Raw genomic sequence first — 25,878 nt, forward strand, 5'->3', positions numbered from 1 at the left:
GCCATTAAACTTTCAGCTCACAGCTTTCGGCGCTTAAAGTCTAGTAACATAAAATATTCCCTGGTTCCAATTCGCTTTTTCCCAGTTATATGAGTTCCCATCAGAAGCTCGTACTTCTCAAACCAACAGAAATGAGGGAAATAGCAAAACCTCTTGCAAGGACGTTCACAGAACAAGATAAATCTAAATATTTTTAGTGACACTCAATACAGGAAAGAAACACCATACCACAATATGTTGACATGGCAGAGAACAGAAATGAAATGTTGACCTATCAATTTCTCATCATTCTCTATAAATATCAAGTTGCCTTCCCAGTTTTTACTGTTAAAGTAAAATATTATATAACACCTTTAACTTCTTTGTTCATGAGGTGTTTACCATTAAGGTTACATTTAATAAAAGAGCGGTATTTTTTAAAATACTCAATTCCTGGATATTATCAGATATAATTTTCTTAAAATCTGTAAATATTATGAAAATCTAGACATATGTAGCTAGTCTTCATAAAAAATTACCAAAAAAATGAATTTTTCATTTTCTTTTTGAGATTGTCCTGGGCTGTTGCCCAGGCTGGAGTGCAGAGGCACGATTACAGCTCACCGCAGCCTCAACCTCCCAGACTCAAGCGATCCTCCCACCTCAGCGCTCCCCAAGTAGCTGGGACTACAGGTGCGTGTGACCACGCACAGCAAACTTTTGTATTTTTTGTAGAGATGAGGTTTCACCGTGTTCCCCAGGCTGGTCTCGAACTCCTTTGCTAAAGCGATCGTCCTGCCTCAGCCTCCCAAAGTGCTGGGATTACAGGCATGAACCACCATGCCCAGCCTCATTTTCATGTTTGATATTAAATGGGCTAAACTTAAAGGAAAGGTCAAAAAAATACTACTGAAATAACTTATAACCTCATATTTCAGTACAAGAAATTAAGTCAGTGAACCACATTGCTCTGCATTTTACCATATTTGCTAACATGATTTCCTGATGTTGGCATGACATCAGAAATAGGTGGTAGAGTTCTACTGCAACACTATTTCAGTGTTTTATCTCAAAATACACTTTCCCTTTTGTGAAACTACTGCAACCATTAGCTATTGATGGCCCTTAAAACTTGATAAAAGGAGGTAAGAAAACTCATATAAAATAAGTGAAAAAACTTTGAAAATTATAAAGCACTATCATAAAGAAACCACTAATAACTGTTATAGGTGTATATCACAGTGTATTTCAGGATTTTAATATATGCTTCTTTTTGGATCCAAGGACTCACAGGAAAACAAATAAATGCTGAACTCAGAAGTAACTACAGGTGCTTTGAAATGCTAATTACAGATGACAGTTAACAAGAACACAAAAGGCATACGTATATATACATGCTTGTACACACATGCACAAACATATTGCAGATCACTTTGAAATGCACCAAAAAAATCAGATAGTTCTAAGAAGGATGAAGAGATACATAATAAAGCAAATATAGTAAAATGTTACTGGTAGAATCAAGGTGGTTAAGTGTACAAGGGTCCAATGTGAAATTTTCAAAACTTTGCTTAATATTTGAAAATTTTTATAGTAAAGTGATAGAAAAACCCTTATCTAATATAAATATCAGATATTTAATGTTAACTGTTAACAATTATTCACTTTGAATATCAGGCTACATAATCAACAAATAATATTATTCAATTTCTTATTACTTTTCTCTTCTTACTAATTTATATAGAATAGTTTCAAAGATTACAACTGAACGATTAAGAAGTGCAAATTTCCAATATTTAAAGCATTTATTTATTCCACTGGGAATTAAATCTCTAATTTCTAAAGGTGTTAAATTTTAAAATCAAAACAGACATGTTTCCTATAACTGATACATCTCCAAAACAGATAACTTTTCCTGCAAGATGAATGTTCTAAAAACTGTAAATATAAATTGAAAAATTTGAGCATTACATAGATTAGTATGAAGGAGCTCAACCTGAACAAACATAAAGTGGTTCTTCTTGTAATGTGAAGAAATATAAAATTCAAAGGTAACTAGAAAATAAAAAATGTCTAATAAAAATTCAAAGAGCACTACTAAAACAGAAAAAAGAAGTTCATTTTGTCTTAAGTTAAAATAAACTGTCCTTTCTTAAGCTATGTGAAAGAAATACAACTAACTGGATCCAAGAGTCAAACTCCACAACACAAGAAAGAACAGAAGCTTTTCAACAAGAGAATCTGCCTCTATTCTCAGTAGAAAGTGTTAAAATCGCTTACCTAGAATGGCATAGAAAACAGAAGATAAAAGTGTAACATTTTTATTTGCAGCATTTCAATTTTCAATAGAAACAAAAACAAGTATTTACATACCTAATATTATTTTTTAGAATTTTCAAGCAACTGAAGCATTTAAAGGTTGTATGAGTCTTCTGTTCTTCCTGGACATCTCCTTCATGTTTTCCATAATAAAAGTCATTAACTAACATGATCAATTTTCCTTTCTCTGAATCAATAGTTGTGTTTTTATTTACCGTACTTGAAAATTCTGTTTTAGCCAGTCCCAAAAAGTTATTTATCATGTCTGGACAACAATACTGAAAGAGAAAAAAAATATATAAGCCTTACTTATTCTTTAAAAAAAAGATACACCAAAAGGTGATTGTGTGTTTACACCTAAGGCCAGACCATTAAAACTATGCTTGTAACATATCTAGAAAAATAGTCACCAAAAATTTGTGGTGCATATACAGAGTCTAAAAATTCAAATAATAAACACCTATTATCTTAATATAAGAATTCAAAAAGATTTGAGAAACCCTAAAACCAAGACATGGCTGTAGCTCTAACAGTTTTACCCTTGCAATTTGCTTTTTTAGATGTAAATATTTAATAATAATTTGTTCCTTAACCAAAAATCATTCATCTCATGTCCATGTCAAGATGTATAGAAAGGAAATGTTTATATGCCTTGATGTATATATTTAATTATCAAGTGATATACAAAATTTCATAAAGCCTGGTTGGGGAAAAATTATAATATACAAAAATTACATAATATAGAATAGTCTCCCTAATTAGAAATTTCATAAAGCCTGGTTGGGGAAAAATTATACAAAAATTACATAATATAGAATAGTCTCACTAATTAGAAATGTGGATAATCTTCTGTCCCAAATGTAAAATTATCAAATTACATTGTAATTTATAATTACATTTGTAAAATGTAATGTCTATGAACATTGTAATGTAATTTACATTTGTAAAATGTAATTTCTATGAACATTAAAGATTACCCTAAAATACCTATAAATTATGATACCCATAATAGATGATAAATTACTTGCTGTTTTTCTATTTTTTTTAACAGAAAAGTAGGATAGGATCAGATTTTTAAAATAAACGTATAAACTTTGTTCACAGAGTACCTTTTAAACATTTCTTATCTCTGTAAAAGAGCTGAATAATAAACCATTGATAACCAAAAATGGACAACAATGTGTAGTGAATTAGGGTGAAGGATTTAGTCATTGAGAACAGCAAAGTACCCTTTGCTTATCCAAAAAACAAATAAGCACCTTAAGAGATGAGAACCAAAGTTAGATTTTAGGTGTTATAGGAGGATAGAGTAAGCTATGGGGGGCATAGCTGAGCTATGGTACAATATCAACTGGTCATGTTTTATTCAGCTCTAGTACCTTTTAGTTTTATTAATAGATCTTCACTGCAACTCCTCATTTATCCCTTATTTTTGTGGGTTAAACATTCTGCAAATATTAAATATGTAATTTAATGCCATATACTATAGTTTGACAAATACCAGACATCATCTATGTATCATTCTTATCTTTACTCCTCCCAGTACACAGACCATGTTCTGTTGCTTTGTTAGTGCCCTAAAAATTTAGGTGCGTTTTTTAGAGCAAAGGATCCTATTTTTATAGTTAAATAGGCCTTCTCATGTGAACATCCGACATCAGTCAACATTTTCCCCTTTTCCTCCTGAGAGTCATCTAAAAACCACACAAGCAAATTCCACACATTGGTTTATGACTGAAACTAAGGGTCAGATAAAATCCACAGACTCCATAATACACGAAAGCACTATTCAAAGCAGCCAACATCAGGCAGATGGCATTTAGCTAGAAGTAAACCAGAGAAGTAAAGGGGACCCGCTGGTAACAGATCTTAAAGAGTCAGTAAAAATATACATCTTAAAGGCGAAACACATATTCTGAATCACAAGGGTATATCCTTTGTTTGTAAAAACAGGTGCAGAAGCTGAGGCGAGAAGGATGGCAGGAGAAGTACCCCAGACCTGATTCAGTACAGAGAAGCAGAAAGGCAGTGCTACATAAAGAATCAGACACATAAGTCACAATGGCAGGAAGCCTTCCGTCCAGCAAAAAGCTGTTTAAACCAGCTAGCAAGCTGTGAGACTATCCTGGCAACCTATGCTTTCTCCTAAAAGGAGCTTGTATGACAACAGTTGGCCCAAGAAAATCCAACTTGTTAAACACGATAAGCACTCACATCTAAACAAAACTACCATATAATAAAAGAAGGCAAATAACAGAAAAATGTAAAATTCTAACAAAAACATCAGAAATATGCTGCCATGGAGCAGATGCAGATGAAAACAGTAGCCACAAACTTTAAAAACATAATGAAGCAATTGTCTCTATTTGGAAGACCACAAAGCAAGAAAAGATGCCAAGACAAGACATTTAGAAGGAAAAAAAAGAGTGGCAAAATCAAGGGTGAAAGTATAGGAAAAAAAATAAAATCAGAGACATGAAGACAAATTAGGAAGGAATACAGTGGTGAGCAGACATTTCAAATAAAATAAAGGAAACATATTAGTAAGAGAAAAGTCCATTTAAAAAAAATTAAGGATTAGAAAAAAATGACATATGCCAGGGAAAGAAGATAAAATAAATTCATATTGGAGATGAAATTGTATGGAATAAATATTTAAAAATACAATTCAAATAAACTGTGCTAAATCCAAATATACAGGTTGAAAGAACAAGAAGTATGCCAGAGAGGACTCACCCAAAATTCCCAACACCAAGTTATATCATTATAAAATTATCCATCTTCAAAACAAAAACAATGTAGACAACCAAAAGGCTATAGACAGCCAAAGAAAAAGATCAAACCACTTATAAAAGGCAAAATAATTCAGCTTGTCCCAGATTCCTCAACAGCAACATTGAATACTAGAAAACGGGAGCTACACCAACAAAATCCTGATAGTGGGATTCAATTAACTTTATATTAAATCAAACTATCTTTCCAGAATGGACTATAGTGAAATTGCTTTGAACATGAACGACCTCAAAGAAAGACATTTTCAGACTCCTCCTAAATGAAATTACTACAGAATGAACTTCAGCTAAACAGAAAACCAAATAAACCATGACAAAAACACTGATGATGAACACTGGATATATTTACTGTAGAAAAAGATCAAAACAAGTATGACACAAGGTCAAAAAAACCCACAAATGTAATGTCATGTGCCCTGACAATGGAAAAATAATACAATGAATAAAAATTGGAAGAGGATAAAAGGACAAAGAGTACGATCTCAAAAGTTCATAGACTGCCTCCCATATAGTAGTAGTTCATAAAGGAATATCAGTTAGAGCCACCAAATAAAACTAATATAGGTATAGGCATTTTAACAGCAAAGGCAAACAAATGCTCAGACAATACTGACTAAAATCAAGTAGCAAAAAAGAAGAGAAAGACGGGTGGGTTGAAAACAGGAAGTTTCATGCTACTTTAATCCTTCCTCGTAGAAAAGAACAGTAGAGAATTGCTAAAGGAATAGAAGACTAGTGGAGTTATACATTAAAATTAGAAAAATAACCAGGAGAACACAACTACAACTCTCTTAGAAACCCAAGCTAACCACACATAAAGCAACCACATTGTGAAAGTCTTTTTAAAAAAAGAGAAAGAAAGGATTAATGAAAAATATTAACAGAACTAAGACCAAAAAAACTATCATTTTGGTAAATCTAAACCCACTATTAAAAGAAGAGATTTTCATATAGAATCACAAAAAAAAAGTCAACTTTGCTCAAAGCAAAACAAAGTAATTCAGACAAGTTGAAAATAAAAGAATAAACAAAGAATATACCAGGCAAATGGAAACCATACAGGGGTTGTGACTCTAACATCAAAGTAGAATTTGGGCTAAAAGGCACTAACCATTAAAACCAAGAAAAGGATGCTTTATTAAAATGCTAAAGGATACATTCACAACACAGTTTATTTTATTTTATTTTAATTTAATTTAATTTTATTTATTTTATTTTATTTTATTTTTGAGACAGAGTCTCACTCTGTCGCCCAGGCTGGAGCGCAATGGTGCCATCTCAGCTCACTGCAACCTCTGCCTCCCACGTTCAAGCGATTCTCCCAACTCAGCCTCCCAAGTAGCTGGGACCACAGGCGCGTGTCAACATGGCTGGCTAATTTTTTGTATTTTTAATAGAGATGGGGTTTCACCATGTTGGCCAGGCTGGTCTCAAAGTCCTGACCTCAGGTGATCCGCCAGCCTCGGGGCCTCCTAAAGTGCTGGGATTACAGGTGTGAGCCATGACTCCTGGCCTCACAATACAGTTATAAAAGCTAGATTCTTCTATATCATAAACAACAGCAACAACTTTGAAACAAAATTGCAATGTATGAAAGAAAATACTGGTAGTGAAAGATGTGGATTGAAACCTGGTGTTCGTCAATCCAGGACAGACCAAGTGGACTAAATGGAAGCGAAGACACAGAAATATAAATATAATTAATAAGCTATATTTGGCTGATAAATATCAAATTCCATACCCCAAAGGAGAAATAATATACCTATTTTCAAGCTTCCATGTAATATTGAATACCCCCTATACTTTACAAAAAAAAGTATTTGTGAAAGCTTGGGCTTTACCATTAAAGAAACTGAGTTTTGAAAGCTAGTTATGCCAGTTAATTGGTTATACAACAATGAAAAAAAAATCTCAAATAATTTTCTAAGGAATAATGAAAAAATGTATTTAAAGCTTAGTACTGTGTCTGACACATGCTCTCAGATAAATACATTTTTATTATTGTAGAATATTTGATATTTTAAATATTTTTCCATTGAAAGAAAACATTATTTACATGCTGGTCTGCAAAAAATCATTCACAAATAATTTAAAAATCACATTCTTTTCAAAATGAAAGTTATTACAACATTAAAACTTTAGTTGATACATAAAAATATATAAACTAGAAAGTAAAAAGTTCCCACAGATTCAAACTTTCCCTTCCCAGATGTGGAGACCATTCTTTCAAGATTTCTTTATGATACAAACACATACACTGTTCATATTATCTTCAACTTAGTTCAGTTTTAAGAAATACAATTTCTTAGAATGACAGAGATACTTTCCTTATTTAAAATGTCATATTGTTCTATTATATTAATATGAAAATTCTATGAAGTTCTGGTTGTTTCTACTATAAGTAATTACAACCATGAAGTAACACATAAAAGCCACATTTTGGAGAATGTTGCCATTCTCTCCAGGTGCAGAGGTATATATAACATGCTATAATTTCTGTACAAAATAGAAAATAAGAACATTCAGGTTTACTTGTACGTCCAGAAAAAAACCAGAGAGGATTCAAAACAAACTAATAAAAAATTATTTTCTTTGAGTCATACTAGGAACCAGGCAAAAAAGACACAGAGGTAAGATTCTTCACATGTGTATCTCTGTAGGCTTTTTAGTTTTGAATTATGTGACTGTATTGCTACCTACTTAAAAAATTAAAGAGATAAAGAACGTAGTCTTTTTTTTCTTCATTTATAATGCAAAACATAAAAAACATCAGAAATCTCATCAAAACATTACACAGAAGAGGAAAATTGAAAATACTTCTACAGGATAATTCTCCTATAAGATCAAAGCATAATGTGCAGTTTATCCAGGGCTATACTCTGAGAGTAAGGACAGACCAAATATGATTGTGTACATGAATAAGAAGACTGTATTTATAATTTTTAAGTTTCCTTTTTTCTACTTTTTTTGTAAAATGCTCAATTTCAATAAAAATGTGTCAATCTCTGAAACAGCAAAAACTTTTCCTAAGTTACTTCTCTGCCGTTGCACCCCTCTCCTTCTTTCTTTTCCTTATATAATCTACACTGCCTTTTTTCTGATCTCTTTTCTCCCTTCTTATCATTTATACTGGGCACTCAAGGGGAGTACAGACCATCTCTACACAAACACAGGATACTATAGTGTCTACTAAAATACTTTAAGTGTTACCTAAATCTCATACTTCATTAGTACTTTGGACATTTCTTAAAACCTAAATTCAAGGGCTTCCTGTACCAATAAAAAGCTCAAATTAATTTATACAATTATATGAACTATATTCTGGACTGACTTAAAACAATTATTTCATATGAAATGCTCCAACATTTGGAGTTTACACCTGAATATTAAAAATTAAAATATAAAACTCAGATTTTCATTCTGACATGTACATGTTAACATGGACACAAAAATAAGGTAACAGAATTTTTAAGTTATATGCAAAAGTAAACATGTAATAAAATGCCTGTTTTATAAGAAGTTTGAAGAATATGACCAGATAAATAAAATAATCTGATTAATACATTATTTTATTTAAAATTAAAATACAATAAGCATACATTATAATATATACAAATTTAAGTTTTAAAATTTGAGGATTTAGAAGGAATTTGAGAATCTATATAATCATTACGAATGTAAATTGTTACTTAAATGGATATACCAATAAGATTATTTCTGGACAAACCGTTAATTACTATAATCATCAGTATTTTTAGAAACGTGCAAACTTTTTACAAATTAAATTTTGAAAGAGTTTCACCTTCATGTGATTTTTCAAAGGATCCAAAAGATTGAAATGAATGTTGCACTTTGGACAGGCTCTTGGAAAAGGTGTTCCATTTTTAGATTGATTCGATGAGGTATTTGCACCTAAAATAAATTCAGAACTTTTATGACTCAAAATTCATCATTTTTTAACCTTAAATAACCACTAATAATACTTTTTAAATTTACAGCCACTTCTAAAATGTATGTATAAATACTATAACTTCTTTTTACATACCAGATTTCATATTTACCTTTTGCTAGCATAGCCTGGGAAGACGTCACTGAAGGAGATTTAACTGAAGGTAATACAGTTGAGGAATTTGCTCCAGAAACACTTTCACTGGGCTTAGGCTTCTTTGGATTAGCATTATTTACTTCAGAAGTAGAAGGACGTTTTGATAAAAATGAACTTTCATTCATACCTACAATAATTTAAACAGTGAGAAATATATTTTTAAAAATTAGAATATTACTTATATATGAGTAAAAATACTTTGGAGCTAAATTAAAGGTAATATAATTGAATTATCATATCATGACAATAATGATAAAACTTGATATGATCCAAACTCAAGGGTATAAAGAAATTGCACATATATTTTCATGGACTACATATATTTAAATAATTTTTAAAAGAATCCCTCTATGAAAGAAAATTCTAAATATGACTTCAAATAAAAAAATATATAAAGAACTATCATAAAGGGAGCCAGACCAATACTCCAAGCCAAAAAAAAAGTATACTATGAATAAGTTCTGACAAATGAATTATCTTTAGACGCTTAAGTACATTGAGTACATTAGAGTTTGTAAAAAAACAAACAACAATTACCTGTTTCAAAAATTTAGAGATGCCCTTAAGATGCCTTTTTTTATTTAACAACTTAAAATGTCTAATGGAAACTTAGTTCTTTCCTACCTAACAAACTGAAGAGTGGTAAGAGTGGTCTACTCATGGCTTTGAGTGGTATTACTCATTTATCGCTATGTACAAAGTGGAAATAACTAATCTTGAATGATAATACTTCATTCATTTATATGAAAGGACACATAATGGAAGTAGTAAGTATAATGATTTTCACACTATGTTCCCCAGAAATTAATGGGTTCGTTTTAGAGAATATATTGAGCATGTCTAACAGAGAAACTCTTTTTTGTTTTATTTAAATTTTGTTTATATAAGGATTTCTTTCCTAAAAACACTTTCCCATTTGAAAACCAATTTGTTAAGACTAAACAATTTTAGTTTTATTTAATGCATTCGCAAGAGAAATGAGGATATCCAGGCTATAATAAGGCTCAGAAAAGTCTTATTTTGAAAATAACACACAACTGTACTTTGTAAAAGAGATTCTAAAACTACATCATATTTTAGTCCTCCCAACTATACATTAAAAGTATAAATGGTAAGGTAACTATTTTTGAAATATTCCAGGTTTTTAAGTCAGACAAGATAAGTTCAAATCCACACCTTGTCACTCTCTAGTTACGTATGCTTAGCTTAATTTCTCTAAGCCTCAGTTTCCTTTTTTATAAAATAAGTTGTAATACCCTATTTTACAGAGCTGCTTTAAGGACCAAATAAGATAATGTACCTAAAGCACCCAACAAAACATTTGGTACACAGAAAGCACTCAGTAATAAATTACAGCTATTATCATTACTAACAAAATATTTTATATTTAACTTACCTTAAAGGGGAAAAATATAATAGATTCACTTGTCAGCTTTTTAATAAGGGCAAACATTACAGCAAAATAAGAGTACTACACTACTTGGCTTCTCTGTTTCATCTTTTTCAGATAACATAAAAATGATTTTTTTCCATCTTCAAAATACTTGATTACTGACAGATATACTGTAGGTACATGGGAAAGATTCTGTATAATCACATTCACATTCTTGTGAGATGTTTAAGTTACCTGAAAAACCAACGAATGCTGGAATTCTGAATTAAGCATCTGATTATACAGCAGGCTAGACAGTAGAAACAGACTGCTTTAAGAATTTTTAAAACAAGAAATCTCAAGATTAAATAAAATCACTCTGTATTTGTTTTAAATTTTGATGCTTTAACTTATTTCTCTGTTGTGTTTGGCTTGTGCTGCTCCCTACCTGCAACAGCTCTCCCTCTGCTGGTAAAAATCCTATTCTCATTCAAGATTTAGCTCAAATCCAGTCTTCTCCAAACCCCCATAATCTCCCTAGATGGTAGTCTGTTAATCATGTTACTGAACATGTGGCGCATACCATTCAGAATTATCATTCAGAATAACTGTGTTGTCAAGTCTTTTAAAGCTTATAATGTATTCTCACATTTCACTTGGATTTGGGCATTAAAAAATCCCTAAGTAGAGCAAGAATTAAAATTACATGTCCAAATGAATGGTTCCAGATGTGAAGAATGAATGCATTCTACAAGAAAAATTAAAATCTCCCTTTTAACAATTTGTGAAAACCAAAGTGGTTAGGTAACTTAACAGAGACTACAAAAATCTCAAGAATAGAGGATCAAATCATCCTACTTACTGCTCAGTCTGAAGTCCCACTCGCTGAAGTAGAACACTTACAGGAAGAATAGGAGTCATTATTTCTCTTTATTCCCAAGAAGTTTCAAGAATTTAGACTTTTTCTATGAATAAAGTCTATATGCTTTATGAAACCAGACTTTAAGACAACTTTTTTTCTCCCTGTTTCTTTTGGTTCTCAGCTATTTCACAAACCAGATTGTTACTAAATATGTAAGTGACACCCAGAGAGGTGAATATCAAATCAAGGATTATCAAAATGGAAAAAGAGTTTAAGTTTATAATACATTTAGTATTACCATTAAAAAGAAACTAGGAGAGGGTTTGGTAAATTCTCTGCACTGATTTGTTAGTAAATCTAAAAATTCCAAAAAATCATGTATACGTCTGTTTAGTCACATATTTGAATAGATACAAATTGCGAATATACAAAGAATAACCGTCTTGATTATAGGGAATTTTCAATTAGATAAAATTCCTTTATAGTACACTAATTTATTTTAGATTAATGAAGAACTTTGTTATAGTATACAATCAAATAACTTTCAATGTTCCTCAACAGGGAAAGTTCATTAATCCTTCAACATACATTAATGAGTACTTACTATGTGCAAATCACTATTTATTTATTGTTGGCAGTTTATAATAGCACTTTATAATCATATTGAACTATCATGCTGAAATAATTAGAACAGAAAGACACTAATTAGGAAATCAACTATAACCATATATTTTTCACACTAGTGTCCATAGAAACTAATTAACACTTTTTTAAACAGAGTATTTAGGCTACCTGAGAAGTTCTCTAACTCACAGATTATTTTAGTGTATCTCAGCTATGGTTAGCTCCAAGTGAGAATGAGTTCAAAGTTGGTTGGCTTACTTAATAGGAAGAAATAAAATATTCTGTCATTAAATAGGATTTTACAGAAAATTACCCAAGAAAGGTATTCAAGAACTACTAGTGATGTTCCACCTTACAATGTATGAAAAACTTCACACAAGGGTAGGGGCTTCAAAACAGAAAGTCAATCTCATATGCATATTTATCAAGTTTCTTTTTATAATCTTTATGAAAAAAATACTAAAACCAACCTGCCATAGAAAGTGTTGGTCCCCCTTGGTAATGTGATAATCCTGTATCCTGGGTCAAGTCAAATAGTAACTCTGATGACTTATTAGACACAATTCGTGATGAGTTTGTTATATAACCCTGTTAAATAGTTCAAAGGACAAATAATACATTTATTCAACAGTTATAATTATTTCAATATAATTATATATTATGTAATTTTACATAATTATGTAAGAATTTTATTTCATAGACATTTACAAAAGTAAACTTAATTGTATGCCCAATATTCTAAGGAAATCCTTTGATGACTCAATTATTAAAAAGTTAAAAACACAAAGATAATTGCTACTTTGCCAAAATTATCATCTACTGAAACTGAAAGCAAACTATTACTTAGAGCTGGTTTACTGCTGACTAGAAAACTAAAGTGGGGGGCGTATTCTTAGTTCAACTTCTTCAAGGTAAAAGAAACATAAATCAACTTATATATCAATAAGATTGATACACTTTAGATGACTTCTAAAGATGCAGTATCCTCATTAAAGGGCAAATAATAGAACTTAGCAAAATCTTTGGGCATAAGCAAGGAGAAAAATAAAAACCATATTTACATGACCGAAGAAATTAAAAGCTTCTATGCCTCTAAAAACCTCACAACTGAGATATCAGGGCAAACAAACAGAATCAATCTGTAGTATTATGCATCAGTGTTAAGGATGAATATATCACATAATATGAATTTTGAAATCATCTTTATTGGAGAAATGTATAAGCTACGCATCAGAAGGAGAAACAATGGGCCCCACACCCTTTCCATCATCCCATAGAAAGCCATGCTAGGCCAGGAATCTTCCGTCTCATCAGGCAAATATGAAAGCAAACCGGTCAGTAGAGTGAACAAATAAGAATGCCAGGCAGACACGGTTTAGAATAGAAGTTGTTTATAGGAATAATTGGGGCCAGCTGTCCTGCCCCTGGAGGCCTCGGGACTCAAAGGAAGTTTTAGCCCTTCCATCAGGAGAAAGGGTGGTCCAAACTAAAAGGAAGATCTTAAGAAGAGAGGAGTGAAAAGTATGAGATGCATGATAATGTGGTCAAGTATAAAGCAGTATAAAGTTATAACATATATGAGCATACATATATAGTGTACATAATTATGAAAAATATGGTCAATATAATTTAGGGACACACACTCCAATATTATTATACATTAAATATAATGATACATACACACACACACACACAAATTTATTCCAGTACTATTAATACATTTAAAAGATACTCATTGTGGACAGTAAGCTCTCAGAGTGACTTTTGGACCATTCTACATGTCATAATATATAACAAGCAAAAGTTTCAAGATTAACAATGATTAAAAATTAAAGCAAAAAAGACTATCACTTTAGGAAAAATATGGGCAAAGGCCATAAACTGAGAGAATTCAGACATCAAATACTAATGAACAACACATACGAAATACCTTTTTTCCAAATTGCTAGCCAAAGAAATGCAAATAAAAACAATAGCAATATTTAACTAATGAATTGGCAGGTTACCATAATATCTACTACAAAATAAATTCATTAGCCACTACTCTTAAAAGTGTCAAGGTCATGGAAGACAAAGAACGAACGAATAACTAGAAAATACAAGGAGATTAAAAAGAAATAACTGCAAGGTGGGATCTTGAACAGGATACTGGGCAGGAAAAAAACATTAATGGGAAAACTGATGAAATTCCAGTAAGGTCTATAGTTGGGTTAATGTTAATTACCCAGTTGTGATAAGATGTTAACATAAAGGGAAACTGGGTAAGAGGTATATGGGAACTGTTTGTACTATTTTTTCTGTGTCTAATATTAGTTTGAATTAAAAAGTAGTAACATTCATTATTGGCAAAGTAGAGCTTATGTTTTAGCATAATTTTTCTGCATAAAAGCTTTCGCAGTAGCTATTGAAGGCTTTAAAAGGTTCACTTCCTTTGTGTGTGTGTGTGAAACAGAGTTTCACTTTTGTTGCTCAGGCTGGAGTGCAATGGACTGATCTCCACTCGCTGCAACCTCTGCCTCCTGAGTTCAAGTGATTCTCCTGTCTCAGCCTCCTGAGTAGCTGGGACTACAGGCGCATGCCACCACACCTGGCTAATTTTCGTATTTTTAGTAGAGACGGAGTTTCATCATATTGGTCAGGCTGGTCTTGAACTTCTGACCTCAGTGATCCACCTGCCTTGGCCTCCCAAAGTGCTGGGATTACAGGTGTGAGCCACTGTGCCCAGCCAGTTTACCCTCTTTTATCTAATTATTCCATTTTTAAGAATTTATGGTAATGAAATAAAAATGTTTAAGGGAAAATTAGTTATAACAGCAAAGCAATTATAACCTGTATGTCTAACAATGGAGAAATGATTAAACTAATAAACTATTGTGCAAAAATTAACTTTTTTGTGTGTGTGACAGAGTCTCACTCTGTCACCAGGCTGGAGTGCAGTGGCGTGATCTCGGCTCACTGCAACCTCCACCTCCTGGGTTCAAGCAATTCTCCTGCCTCAGTCTCCCGAGTAGCTGGGACTACAGGCACACACCACCATGCCCAGTAAACATTTTCTCCAAATATTTGTGAAAAAATGGGAAAGTTACTTCTGAGTTTCAAGTAGAGACAGGGTTTCACCATGTTGGCCAGGATGGTCTCCATCTCTTGACCTTGTGATCTGCCCACCTCAGCCTCCCAAAGTGTTGGGATTACAGGTGTGAGGCACCGCATCCGGCCAAATTAACATTTTTTTAGGAAATGTTCCAAGTAGAATGTTCAGTGAAAAAACAGAAATATGTATTTGCATATACTATAGGGTCCTGATATACTCTTTTCACTGTTCTAAACTCTGTCCCCAAATACATATTATTTCATAAGAGAAACATAAAGGTTTTATTATAAATTAAGGAATATTTAAGTTTGAAGAATTTTGCTTTGTTACTAACTTTTCTATTGACACGGGTTTGTTAAGAAGTTATGGAAACAAGCTATTGATGTAACTCAAACTAATCCTAGAATTTGAGGCCTAATAGGCAGATGTAGGCATTTGGGCCTCAACATGTGGTATTTTTTTTTAATCAATAATGCCCTATGATTTAACAGTAATAAAACATATACTTCAAAGTAAACATTTTCTCCAAATATTTGTGAAAAAATGGGAAAGTTACTTCTGAGTTTCAAGTTATTCACCTTTCAAACTGAAATAATCACAATTGTTTTAAATGTACTTGCTCTTCATGGTACATGTATCATATTAAGCAGCTATCACAACAATACTAATAAAGACCTAATATTATTCCCCATTTTATAAATAGGTAAACTAAGGTTAGGTGTGGTCTAATAAGGCTCCCAGTACAGCCCCACTTGTTGCTGATGGAGCTGGAAATAGAATCCAGGTCTGACTGATTACAAAGCCCAAGCACTTAAGCTATATCACATTGACTTTCTAGGTGATAATAATATATCCCATCCCTGCCAACCTGAAAGCGATGTTCAGATACGACATTCCATGAAAAAGTAAAAACACACACACAAAATATGACATAAAAAACTACTAATTATAATTTATTAAAATAACTTCCAAAATTCAGAGAAAAGTCCCTTAAACAGGATTCTCAATTCCTTCCAGAATACTCCTCTGTCATTCTTAACTTTAACTGCACAGTAGAATCACACTTGAAGAGTTTTTAAGAAGCTATTATTTCTGGGTTCCACCCAGACCAACTGGCAAAACCTCTCATTTTTAAAAAGAACCCAAGTATAGGAACCATCAACTGAGGTGCTTTCATTTAAAAACTATGTCCAAAACATTCTGAGTCAGAAAAGAATCTAATTCCTAATTCCTTTAACACCAAATGTACAAACTCTTGCTTTTATTTTTTTTCCCCTCCCTCGGTCAAATGTTGGAAAGATTTTTACCTAACAAACTATTAAACAATGTTTTCTTTTTCTTTTTCTTTTTTTTTTTTTTTGTCCTCAAATGCCAAATAGCTTATAATAAGCATGAAAGAAACCACTGAGTTAATTTGATTCCAACTAACAGCAAAGAATTTTTACATTCTGGGTAGCTTTCCAGCTACCTTCAGGAACACCTTTTTTTTCCTTATCTTTTTTTTTTTTTTTTTTTTTTTTTTTTTTTTTGAGATGGAGTCTCACTCTGTCACCCAGGCTGGAGTGCAGTGGCATGATCTCAGCTCACTGAAACCTCTGCCTCCCAGGTTCAAGCGATTCTCCTGCCTCAGTCTCCCAAGTAGCTGGGATTACAGGCACCCACCACCACGCCCAGCTAACTTCTGTATTTTTAGTAGAGACATAAGAGTTTTGCCCTGTTGTCCAGGCTGGTCTTGAACACCTGACCTCAGGTGATCTGCCCACCTTGGCCTCCCAAAGTGCTGGGACTACAAGCATGAGCCACTGCGCCCAGCCACCTATTACATTTTTAAAACATTAGAAATAGCCTGTGGAACCTTGGACAGAGACTCAGCAGTCTCCCTTACTCTTACTATTTAAAGAATATACATTTTTAGGAAAATTCACTACTATTTTTCTGAGACAGTGGTGCCCTAACTCTTTGGCTTCAGAACCATTTTATGCACTTTAAAATTGTTGAGCCCAAAAAGATTTTGTTTACATTGGTTACGTCTATCAATATTTTCCATATTAGAAATTAAAACAGAGAATATTTTATAACATTTATTTATTCATTTTAAAATAACAAACTCATTACAGATTAACATAAATAACATTTTAATGAAAATTGACTTGCAAACACAAAAAAAAGCTAGTGAAAAGTGGCATTGTTTCACATCTTTGCAAAGCTCTTAACTATCTAGCTTAATCAAAAATTGTTTTAGCCTCTTATCTGCTTCTGCCTTCAATCTACTAGGACATGATGTTTTGGTTGAAGAATATTATTAAAATCTGCCTCATAGGAATATATAACTGGAAAAGGGAGTGTTTTAATAGGGTTTTAATTAACTGTGGATATACTATTTTGATACTATACCAAAACTGAACAGTTGGTACTTTCTTAAAGGTTTGTTGCAGTGTGAAATCTGAAACCGTATCCCAGAACACCCGTTCCATTAAAATCATTGATCTATCTTAGCTTTTAAATGGATGTTTTACCCATGCATACTTTTGTAATATATATACTAGTTATGTGGAAAATACTGGTTTCACTGAATTATACAGGTCTTCCAAATGGTGACATAGTTCATTACACAATATTTTAAAAATCATTATTTATGAACACCACCACTCATCAGAAAACTCTTGAAGTATTCAAAAGCTGCCAAGATCACGGTGGCAAATGAGTTTTCCAAAATTCTAATTTTTGCTTGAAAGTTCAAATTTTACCATTGGCAAGAAATATTACTATCAATTGTTTTTGTTGAAGTGAGAGGTTTGAGGAAATGTTTGCCAAACAATCAAGATTGAGTAAATGTGTGGCAGACAGACTCTAAATTGGCCTCCATGTAAATGTCATTACCCATAAACCCCGGGTCCTGGTATTCATGTTCTGTGTAATTCCCTCCCTTTGAGTGTGTGCAGGACCTCTAACTTGCTTTTAACCAATAGAATACAACAAAGGTGACAGGATATATATGATTTTTGTGTACGTGATTATGTTACCTAAGACTGTAAGGGCATCTTGCTAAGGACTCACTCTCACCTGCTAGCTTTGAGGAAGCAAGCAGTCTTAATGGGAAAACCTACCTGCCAAGGAGCCAGCCAAAAGCCAACAAGATACTGAGATTCTCAGTCCAACAACCCTTAAGGAACTGAATGCTACCAACAACCATGTGAACTTGGAAGCAAATACTTCCCCAATAGAATTTCAGATGAAACTGCAACTTCAGGGACCATGTCTTGAATGCAGCCTTGTGAGATCCTTAAGCAGAAAACCCACCTAAGCCATGACTTGATTCCTGACCCACAGAAACTGTGAGACCATGAGATAAAGAGTATATGTTGTTTTAAGCTGTGTAAGTTTGTGGTAATATTGATACACAGAAATAAATACCTAATACACCATGGTATGTCAGTCATTCTTTCATGTAAAAATGGTGCTCTATTAACAACAACAACAACAAAAATCAGGTAGTTTACCTCACAATTCAATCACACAAGTGTTCTTCCTCAAGACAACCATCATACTTCAGACACAGAGGTACTTTATGCATACTACCCATGTCATCCACAGAATGTTTTTAAAAACACATATGCAAGTGTAGAGAGTTAACAAAACTAATAACATTTTAATACTTCATCAGGGAAATTGGGTATAACTGAGTAATACTCAGTTGAGTAATATAGTTTACTGTGAGTGCATGGCAGGTGACTAATACAGAAACTATAAGTACACTTTGGTGGCACTACCTTGATTCACACTAAGGTACCAGCAGCTTACCCACCATTACTTCAGCATCACCAGTGCAAATAACAACACAGTGGAAAAGGAAAACAGTCTTTGATTATAATGACAACACTGTTGACTCTCAAATCTCTGAAAGGGTCTTGGGGAACCCCAGAGGATTGCAAAATACAGTCTGAGAACTGTTCGACTAAGGCAATTCTTTCATGACTAAAAAAGTGTACATTTATATACAACATATATGTATGTATGTGTGCATATAAACTATGGGTTAGGCTGGACTGAAATCCCAGATCCATCAACTGCCAACTTTGGGATTTTGAATAAATCTTTCAACCTCTATAAGCCTCAGTTTCCTCAACTAAAAAATGAGGATAATTATAGTGTCTACTTCACGGGGATGTTTAAGAACTAAATGAAATGAATTTACCTATGGCATTCAGCACAAAGCCTTATACATATTAACAGCTCGATGAATGTTACCTATTACCATTTTCTATTACTTTTTGTAACAAAAAAGTGGGAGTATTTTGTAATAGGAAAAAACATTTGTTTTTTTTTTTAACTAACTGAACTATAAAGGAATGTTTTCAGAATAAAAAGCTATGATGGTCTCTTGACTGTTTTCCCAATTAAGAATACCTGGCCCAGTTTGCAATGTTAAATATTTGTCATTATGCAATATTTATTACTGATTATAACTTTATTCACATTTTGATAGTATAGTTTTCATTACTGTACCTATTTACGCATACTGCCTGTTATTAACAGGTTGGGTAGTTAGCTCCTTCAGTTATTACTTGGGGTACTGCTAGAGTTACCAAAAATATGGTGACATTTTCTGATGCTAACTATGCTTCTACTGGATGACTACTCATGACAGTCCAGAATTTTAACTGGGTATTGTTGATATTGATAAATAACATCCAATGGATCCCTGAGCTGGCTGTATAGTTTTAGAAACACTTACAGGTTTAGAAAAAGGCTGAACAATAACAGAACTATCTGAAGATCTAGACTCAGGATGAAAATTTATTGGTGAGGCAGGCACTGGATTTGATGTTGGATTCGTGTAGTGTTGACTTGTAGGCTTGAATGCAGCAGTAATACCTGTATTTTAAAGTAACACAATATATTGAAATTATTTGTACATAATCAATTTTGTCAAAATACTTCACTTTAAAATTAAAATAGTACAATAATACTGTACCTCGACTGAGTGCACCATTCTTTAGTCCCCTTGAATATGAGCTGGGGTTAACTCTGTTCAAAATATCTATAAAAGATTATATTTATTTATTTTAAAATTCATTGTTTGAATGAAATACATATTAAGATAATAGAAATCATCAATTGAAAACATTTAAACAGATTTATGGAAAGAGTATATAACTAATCACTGATTTAAGAATATAGTTCATTTTAAATACATACATCTTTATCTACTAAAGAAACAAAAGAAACACGATAACTAGGCTTTGTTTTATAGACTAAGAACAATCTTTTCTCATTGTAACTCAAAATCCAAAAGCCAGAAGTAAGGGAATGACAAATCTGACTACATGTGACTCAAAACATTGTGCTTGCAAAGAAACATCACATAGTTAATAAAAATTTTCCAAAAATATATTTATATACAACCTATAATTTAAATGTATATCTTTCTTTGCATGATGACAGGGCTGTACATACAGTCAGGTTCCTAAGATTCAAAATCAAATCCTTACCCAACCTCTACACTGCATTCACTCCTCTAAAAGCCTTGAAGTTTCATTACGGAAAATCTCATTGGATTATCTACTATTAGTTTTGAGTTAAAACAGAAAAACTATCAGAGATTGCAGACTAAAGTGAACCAAGTTTATCATAGCATTTTATTAGTTAAGAAGTTTCAAAACTACCACTACACCAGAAGTCAATCTGAGCCTGCCATGACTTTGAGGATCAATTTAAAGTTCCTCATTCTTGCATGCATATAAACTCTGTAACTTCTAGCTTATCAAATTGTGGTTTGTAAGCATGAGGATTTGCCTAAAATTGCTGGTTAGAAAAAGGTAAAAAGCACCAAAAAAACAAACAAACAAACAAAAAAAAACCCACCAACTCTCATAAAAATTTATTTTATCTTCCTCACAGTAGAAAGGAATTAGATCCCATTAAGTAATTCTATAAAATAATGGTTCAAACAGAAATATGGTTGTTTTCTGATAAGGTCAATGCAGTGCTCTGTAATTAAACACTACAGAAATCTTATTACAGAAAGTTCTACTCAAAGAACTTGAAACTGTTTTCACTCAGAAATTCAGGATTAAATATTTACTCAAACCATGAAAGAACTATTGCTGTCGTACTTTTTAGTGGGTGTAGTCTATGGATCACAAGTTTTTGACCTCCTTTCTTGCAGTTTTATACAAACATTTAACTCATGTTCCATGTGTTAACATATTTTATGGCTTACACATAAAATAACAATAAAACCATTTAAATTATTCACCTTAACACTGTAGAAAAGAAATTCTATTGGGGTCAATCCCCTTCTTGATGGAATTATTTTAAAACTAATGTACAATGTTCTACTTGAATACCATGAAGAGTCATCTACAATCAGTATAAACTCAACTTGAATCTTAACTGACATGTTTTCAGTAAGAGTTTGAATAATTTTGCAATATAACATTTCAATATAAAACAATAATCAAGAGAATATTATGTTCCACTATTACCAACAATGCCATCATGCATAATTCATTTTATAATTCAAGTGGCACTCCACTTAGCATTCCATGAGAGATGACCAACGTGCCACAGGTAATGGTACTGAAAATCCGATTGGTGTAATTACTCTCTCTCTAATAAAACTGAATAAAGGTGCCAATCCGAGTTTAGAGGTAAGCGAAGCAAGAACTAGGCTTTCAGAAAATTTTAGTCTCTTAATCACACTTTGAAGCACTACCATGGTAAGTAAACACACACACACTAGTAAACTGGGTACATAACATTCTTTGGTAAATTCTCCTGGCTTCAAACAAACAAGTAAATGAATTGCAAAAGGATCTATTTTCTCTTTCTCCCTGAAATTTGTACATTATTTCTCTGCACTGTCATACATTTTTGAGTGGACATTTTAACAAATGTCACAGTATCTGCACATTAATATTATAACAATGTCAAGACCAATTTTCTAATTCAAAGCTAATAAGCCACAAAGGTACCAAGTTGTTCTGCCCAAAAACCTTAAGGATTTAAATGTACTAAACGCTACATCATCCAAGTAGAGTGGCTGTAGACAGCGCCGTTATCTTTCATGAATATAAAAAGGAGTTACTGGAAGATGGATATGGTCAGAAGCTGCAGCTTCTATTGGTACACAGGCCAGAGACTGTGCAATCATTCATCACCTATACATTTTGTGGCCATGTATAGATGACACTGCAGTGAGGACTGGATGTGAGAAGTCCCATGTGAGACCAACAAAAACCCACTTAGTAGATTCTGAAATTTTAAGCAAAGCATTCCAAATGTTTTGTTTTCTTTTCTCCTGGGTTTGAAAAAAATAAAAAAGAACAAACAGATAAATACATTACTTGAGGCCAGATGCAGTGACTCACACCTACAATCTTAGCACTCTGGAAGGATGAGGCAGGTGGATCACTTGAGCTCAGGAGTTCGAGAGCAGCCTGGGCAGCATGGTGAGACCCTGTCTCTACAAAAAATACAAAAATTAGCCAGGCATGGTAACACATGCCTGTAGTCCCAGATACTCGGGAAGCTGAAGTGGGAGGATCGCTCGAGCCAAGGAGGTTGAGGCTACAGTGAGCCGTGATTGCACCACTGCACTCCAGTCTAGCGATAGAGTTAGACCCTGTCTCAAATAAATCAATTAATTAATAATTAACTCCATTAAAAATTACGATTTCTAATCTCAGAAGACCTCCTGGGTCACCAGCTAATCTCAGTCCATTTCTCTTTTCTGACATCTGATATTTAATCTCTTACCTCCTTCCTCAAGTCCCCAAACACATCGCCATCCTGATTCTCAAGTTCTTACTGGCCTCCCACCCAATCTCTCATACCTAACTCTTTACAGTGGAACATGAACACCAAGTACCTATTAAACAGTTCACAAGTTTTTCTATTAGAAGTAATACCTTATAAAGTTTGGTTTCACTAAAAGTAAATGCTTACTTGAAATTGCTGGTTTTGAACTTGATATCTCTCCAACAAAGATTGGCTCATCATCATCATCATCCTCAACTTCTTTTACTTTCTTCTGCCATGGTTCCAGCTCCTCTTCTTCACATTCCATAAACAGTTCTGCCATTTTTGAATTACCTAATTTTCAAAAGGAGAGAAGTAAACCTCATTTTTGAAAATAAAAACATTTTTGTAATACATAGCATTAAATTTAAGATGTACTTTAATAATCCTAATAGGAATTTCTGAATTGATATTTGTAGTCAGTATGTGGTAACAACAGTGAGAAGTGCAGAGCTTACTCTCTAAAATATTAAATAGTAAAATTTAGATAAACAGATCATTGATGACAGCAGTTATTTACAGTAGACAGAAAATCTGGAATAGTCAAATTCAGTGAAAGTGAGTTTCAGTCATATACATAGAATATGATTATCTCTACAAAAAGGATTATACCCACTGTCTTTTTAAAAATGTATTCACAAAAGGCAGATAAACTAAGAATAAGAGGCAACAGGTGGGAGATAAACAGGATAAACTAAAGCAGATTCAAGAATACCAGGCAGGATGGGAGAGGTGGCTCACACCTGTAATCCCAGCACTTTGGGAAGCCAAGGCAGACAGATTGCTTGAGGTCAGGAGTTCGAGACCAGCCTGGCCAACATGGTGAAACTTCCATCTCTACTAAAGACAGAAAAATTAGCCAGGCGTGGTGGCCTGAGTCTGTAATCCCAGCTACTTGGGAGGCTGAGTCAGGAGACTCGCTTGAACCTAGGAGGTGGAGGTTGCAGTGAGCTGAGATCATGCCACTGCATTCCAGCCAAGGTGACAGAGTGAGAGTACGTCTTTAAAAAAAAAAAATAATAATAATAATAATAATAATAATAATGATAATAATGCCAGGCACAGAACACAGCAGGGAAGAGACGCTAGAATAGAATATGGAAAACGAATTAGGCTTATTCAATTAAGGGCAAAGTAGATATTTCTCACAGGAAGAAAGTCACAAATCATTTTCTAGTCTAATGTTATAGTGTAGTCCACCTACCAAAAAAAAAAGGCCTTCCCATTTTCCTAAATGCCATCAATATCATGAACCTTTTTTTCTCTAAACTGTACTATTTGACTAATTACACAGAGTTCTCCAAATCTAATAATTAAAAATACTAATTTTCATTGGTAAGTCATAACATAGCATTTGTATTTTTTAAATACTTGAAACACCAGCCTTATTGTGTGTTTCAGAGCTATTATTTACACCACTTCTTCTACCTAGAATATCCTTCCTTCTCAGCTCTAGTCTGTATCACTCCAGTCTACAGCAAAGACAGCAGAGACTTGATATCAAATTGAGTAATTCAAATCTGTATTCCACTGTTTATAATCATATGACTCTAGAGAAGTTACTTGAACCTATTTTCCTCATCTATAATAGAAGTATGATATCTACCTAATAGAAGTATCACATAGATTCAAGAAAATGCCACATAAAGCACCTAACATCAAGTGAATATTCAACAAAATATTAATTCCCTGGCCCTCCTAACTCTTGGTTCAATTATAATTCCCCTTATAAACCATTAGATTTTACTTTCCTTCAAAATCTGAACTACATTGATAATCAATATCATGTAGTTCAAGATTTAACATATATGATCTCAAACTGCTATTTTTTCATGTGTGTTAATTTTATACGTCCAAGGTCACATAGGAATACATTCCCCCCTACACATTAGAGGGGCAGTAGGCACATAGCATATATAATATATGGACTAGGCGAAGTCAGAAAATGCATAATTTTAAATAATTAGGGAGACTCGTTGTATAGTAATAACAAAAGTATCATTTACATCCAGTTGTTACATGTATAGGCTGAACTGTGTTTTCTCAAAATTCACATGTTTAAGTGCTAACCCTCACCACCATAGAATCTGACTATATTTGGAGACTGGGTCCGCAGAAGTAATTAAATTAAAATAAGGTTAGTAGGGTGGGCCCTAATCTAGTATGACTGGTGTCCTTAATAGAAGAGGAGATTAGGACACAGACACAAGCAGGAAAGGAGATCACAAGAAGGTATAAGAAGAAGATGGAAGATGCACACAGTGGCTCACACCTATAATCACAACACTTTGGGACGCCGAGGCAGGCGGATCACCTGAGGTCAGGAGTTCAATACCAGCATGGCCAACACGGTGAAATCCAGTCTCTACTAAAAATACAAAAAAAATTAGCCAGGATTGGTGGCAAGCACCTGTAGTCCCAGCTACTCAGGAGGCTAAGGCAGGAGAATCACTTGAGCCCAGGAGGAGGAGATTGCAATAAGTCGAGATCGCGCCACTGTACTCCAGCCTGGGTGACAGAGTGAGAATACGTCTCAAAAAAAAAAAAAAAAAAAAAAAAAAAAAGGAGAAGATGGCCATCTACAAGTCAAGAAGAGAGGCCTCAAACCCCTCCCATATGGCCCTCAGAAGAAATCAATCCTACCAACACCTTAATCTTGGACTTCTAGACTCAAGAATTATGAGAAAAATTTCCATTGTGTAAGCCACCCAGTCTGTGGTACTTTGTTATGGCAGCCCTAGCAAACTCATATAGTATACAAAGGTTTTCCTTGTTCTTTTTAACAGGGCACTGCCATTGTTAATATACCCAGGATATATTTTTGAGAAAAAAATATTTTAAGGCATAATAGCTTTATAACTTTTTTAGAAATAATTTACTTTTTCTCTATGTACAGAAGAAACATGTAAGATTATATGTACCAAATTGGTA

At 33.3% G+C, this 25,878-nt stretch overlaps 1 protein-coding gene across 7 annotated transcripts in view; it reads right to left on the bottom strand.

The window, feature by feature from the left end:
• ZNF280D (zinc finger protein 280D) overlaps positions 1-25,878 on the bottom strand; it is a 97,614-nt gene that overhangs the window by 49,582 nt on the left and 22,154 nt on the right. For all 7 annotated transcript variants that reach the window (XM_073012189.1, XM_008016485.3, XM_008016488.3 and 4 more), the window contains 7 exons: positions 23,095-23,241; positions 20,120-20,185; positions 19,880-20,019; positions 12,524-12,641; positions 9,152-9,322; positions 8,893-9,002; positions 2,353-2,576 (listed from right to left, as the gene is read on the bottom strand). In XM_073012189.1, the coding sequence (XP_072868290.1) occupies positions 2,353-2,576; positions 8,893-9,002; positions 9,152-9,322; positions 12,524-12,641; positions 19,880-20,019; positions 20,120-20,185; positions 23,095-23,230 (965 nt within the window). In that variant the 5' untranslated portion in view covers positions 23,231-23,241. The remainder of the gene's footprint in view (positions 1-2,352; positions 2,577-8,892; positions 9,003-9,151; positions 9,323-12,523; positions 12,642-19,879; positions 20,020-20,119; positions 20,186-23,094; positions 23,242-25,878) is intronic.

The sequence above is a fragment of the Chlorocebus sabaeus genome, chromosome 26 (genome assembly GCF_047675955.1).
Source record: "Chlorocebus sabaeus isolate Y175 chromosome 26, mChlSab1.0.hap1, whole genome shotgun sequence".
Classification (NCBI taxonomy): domain Eukaryota; kingdom Metazoa; phylum Chordata; class Mammalia; order Primates; family Cercopithecidae; genus Chlorocebus; species Chlorocebus sabaeus.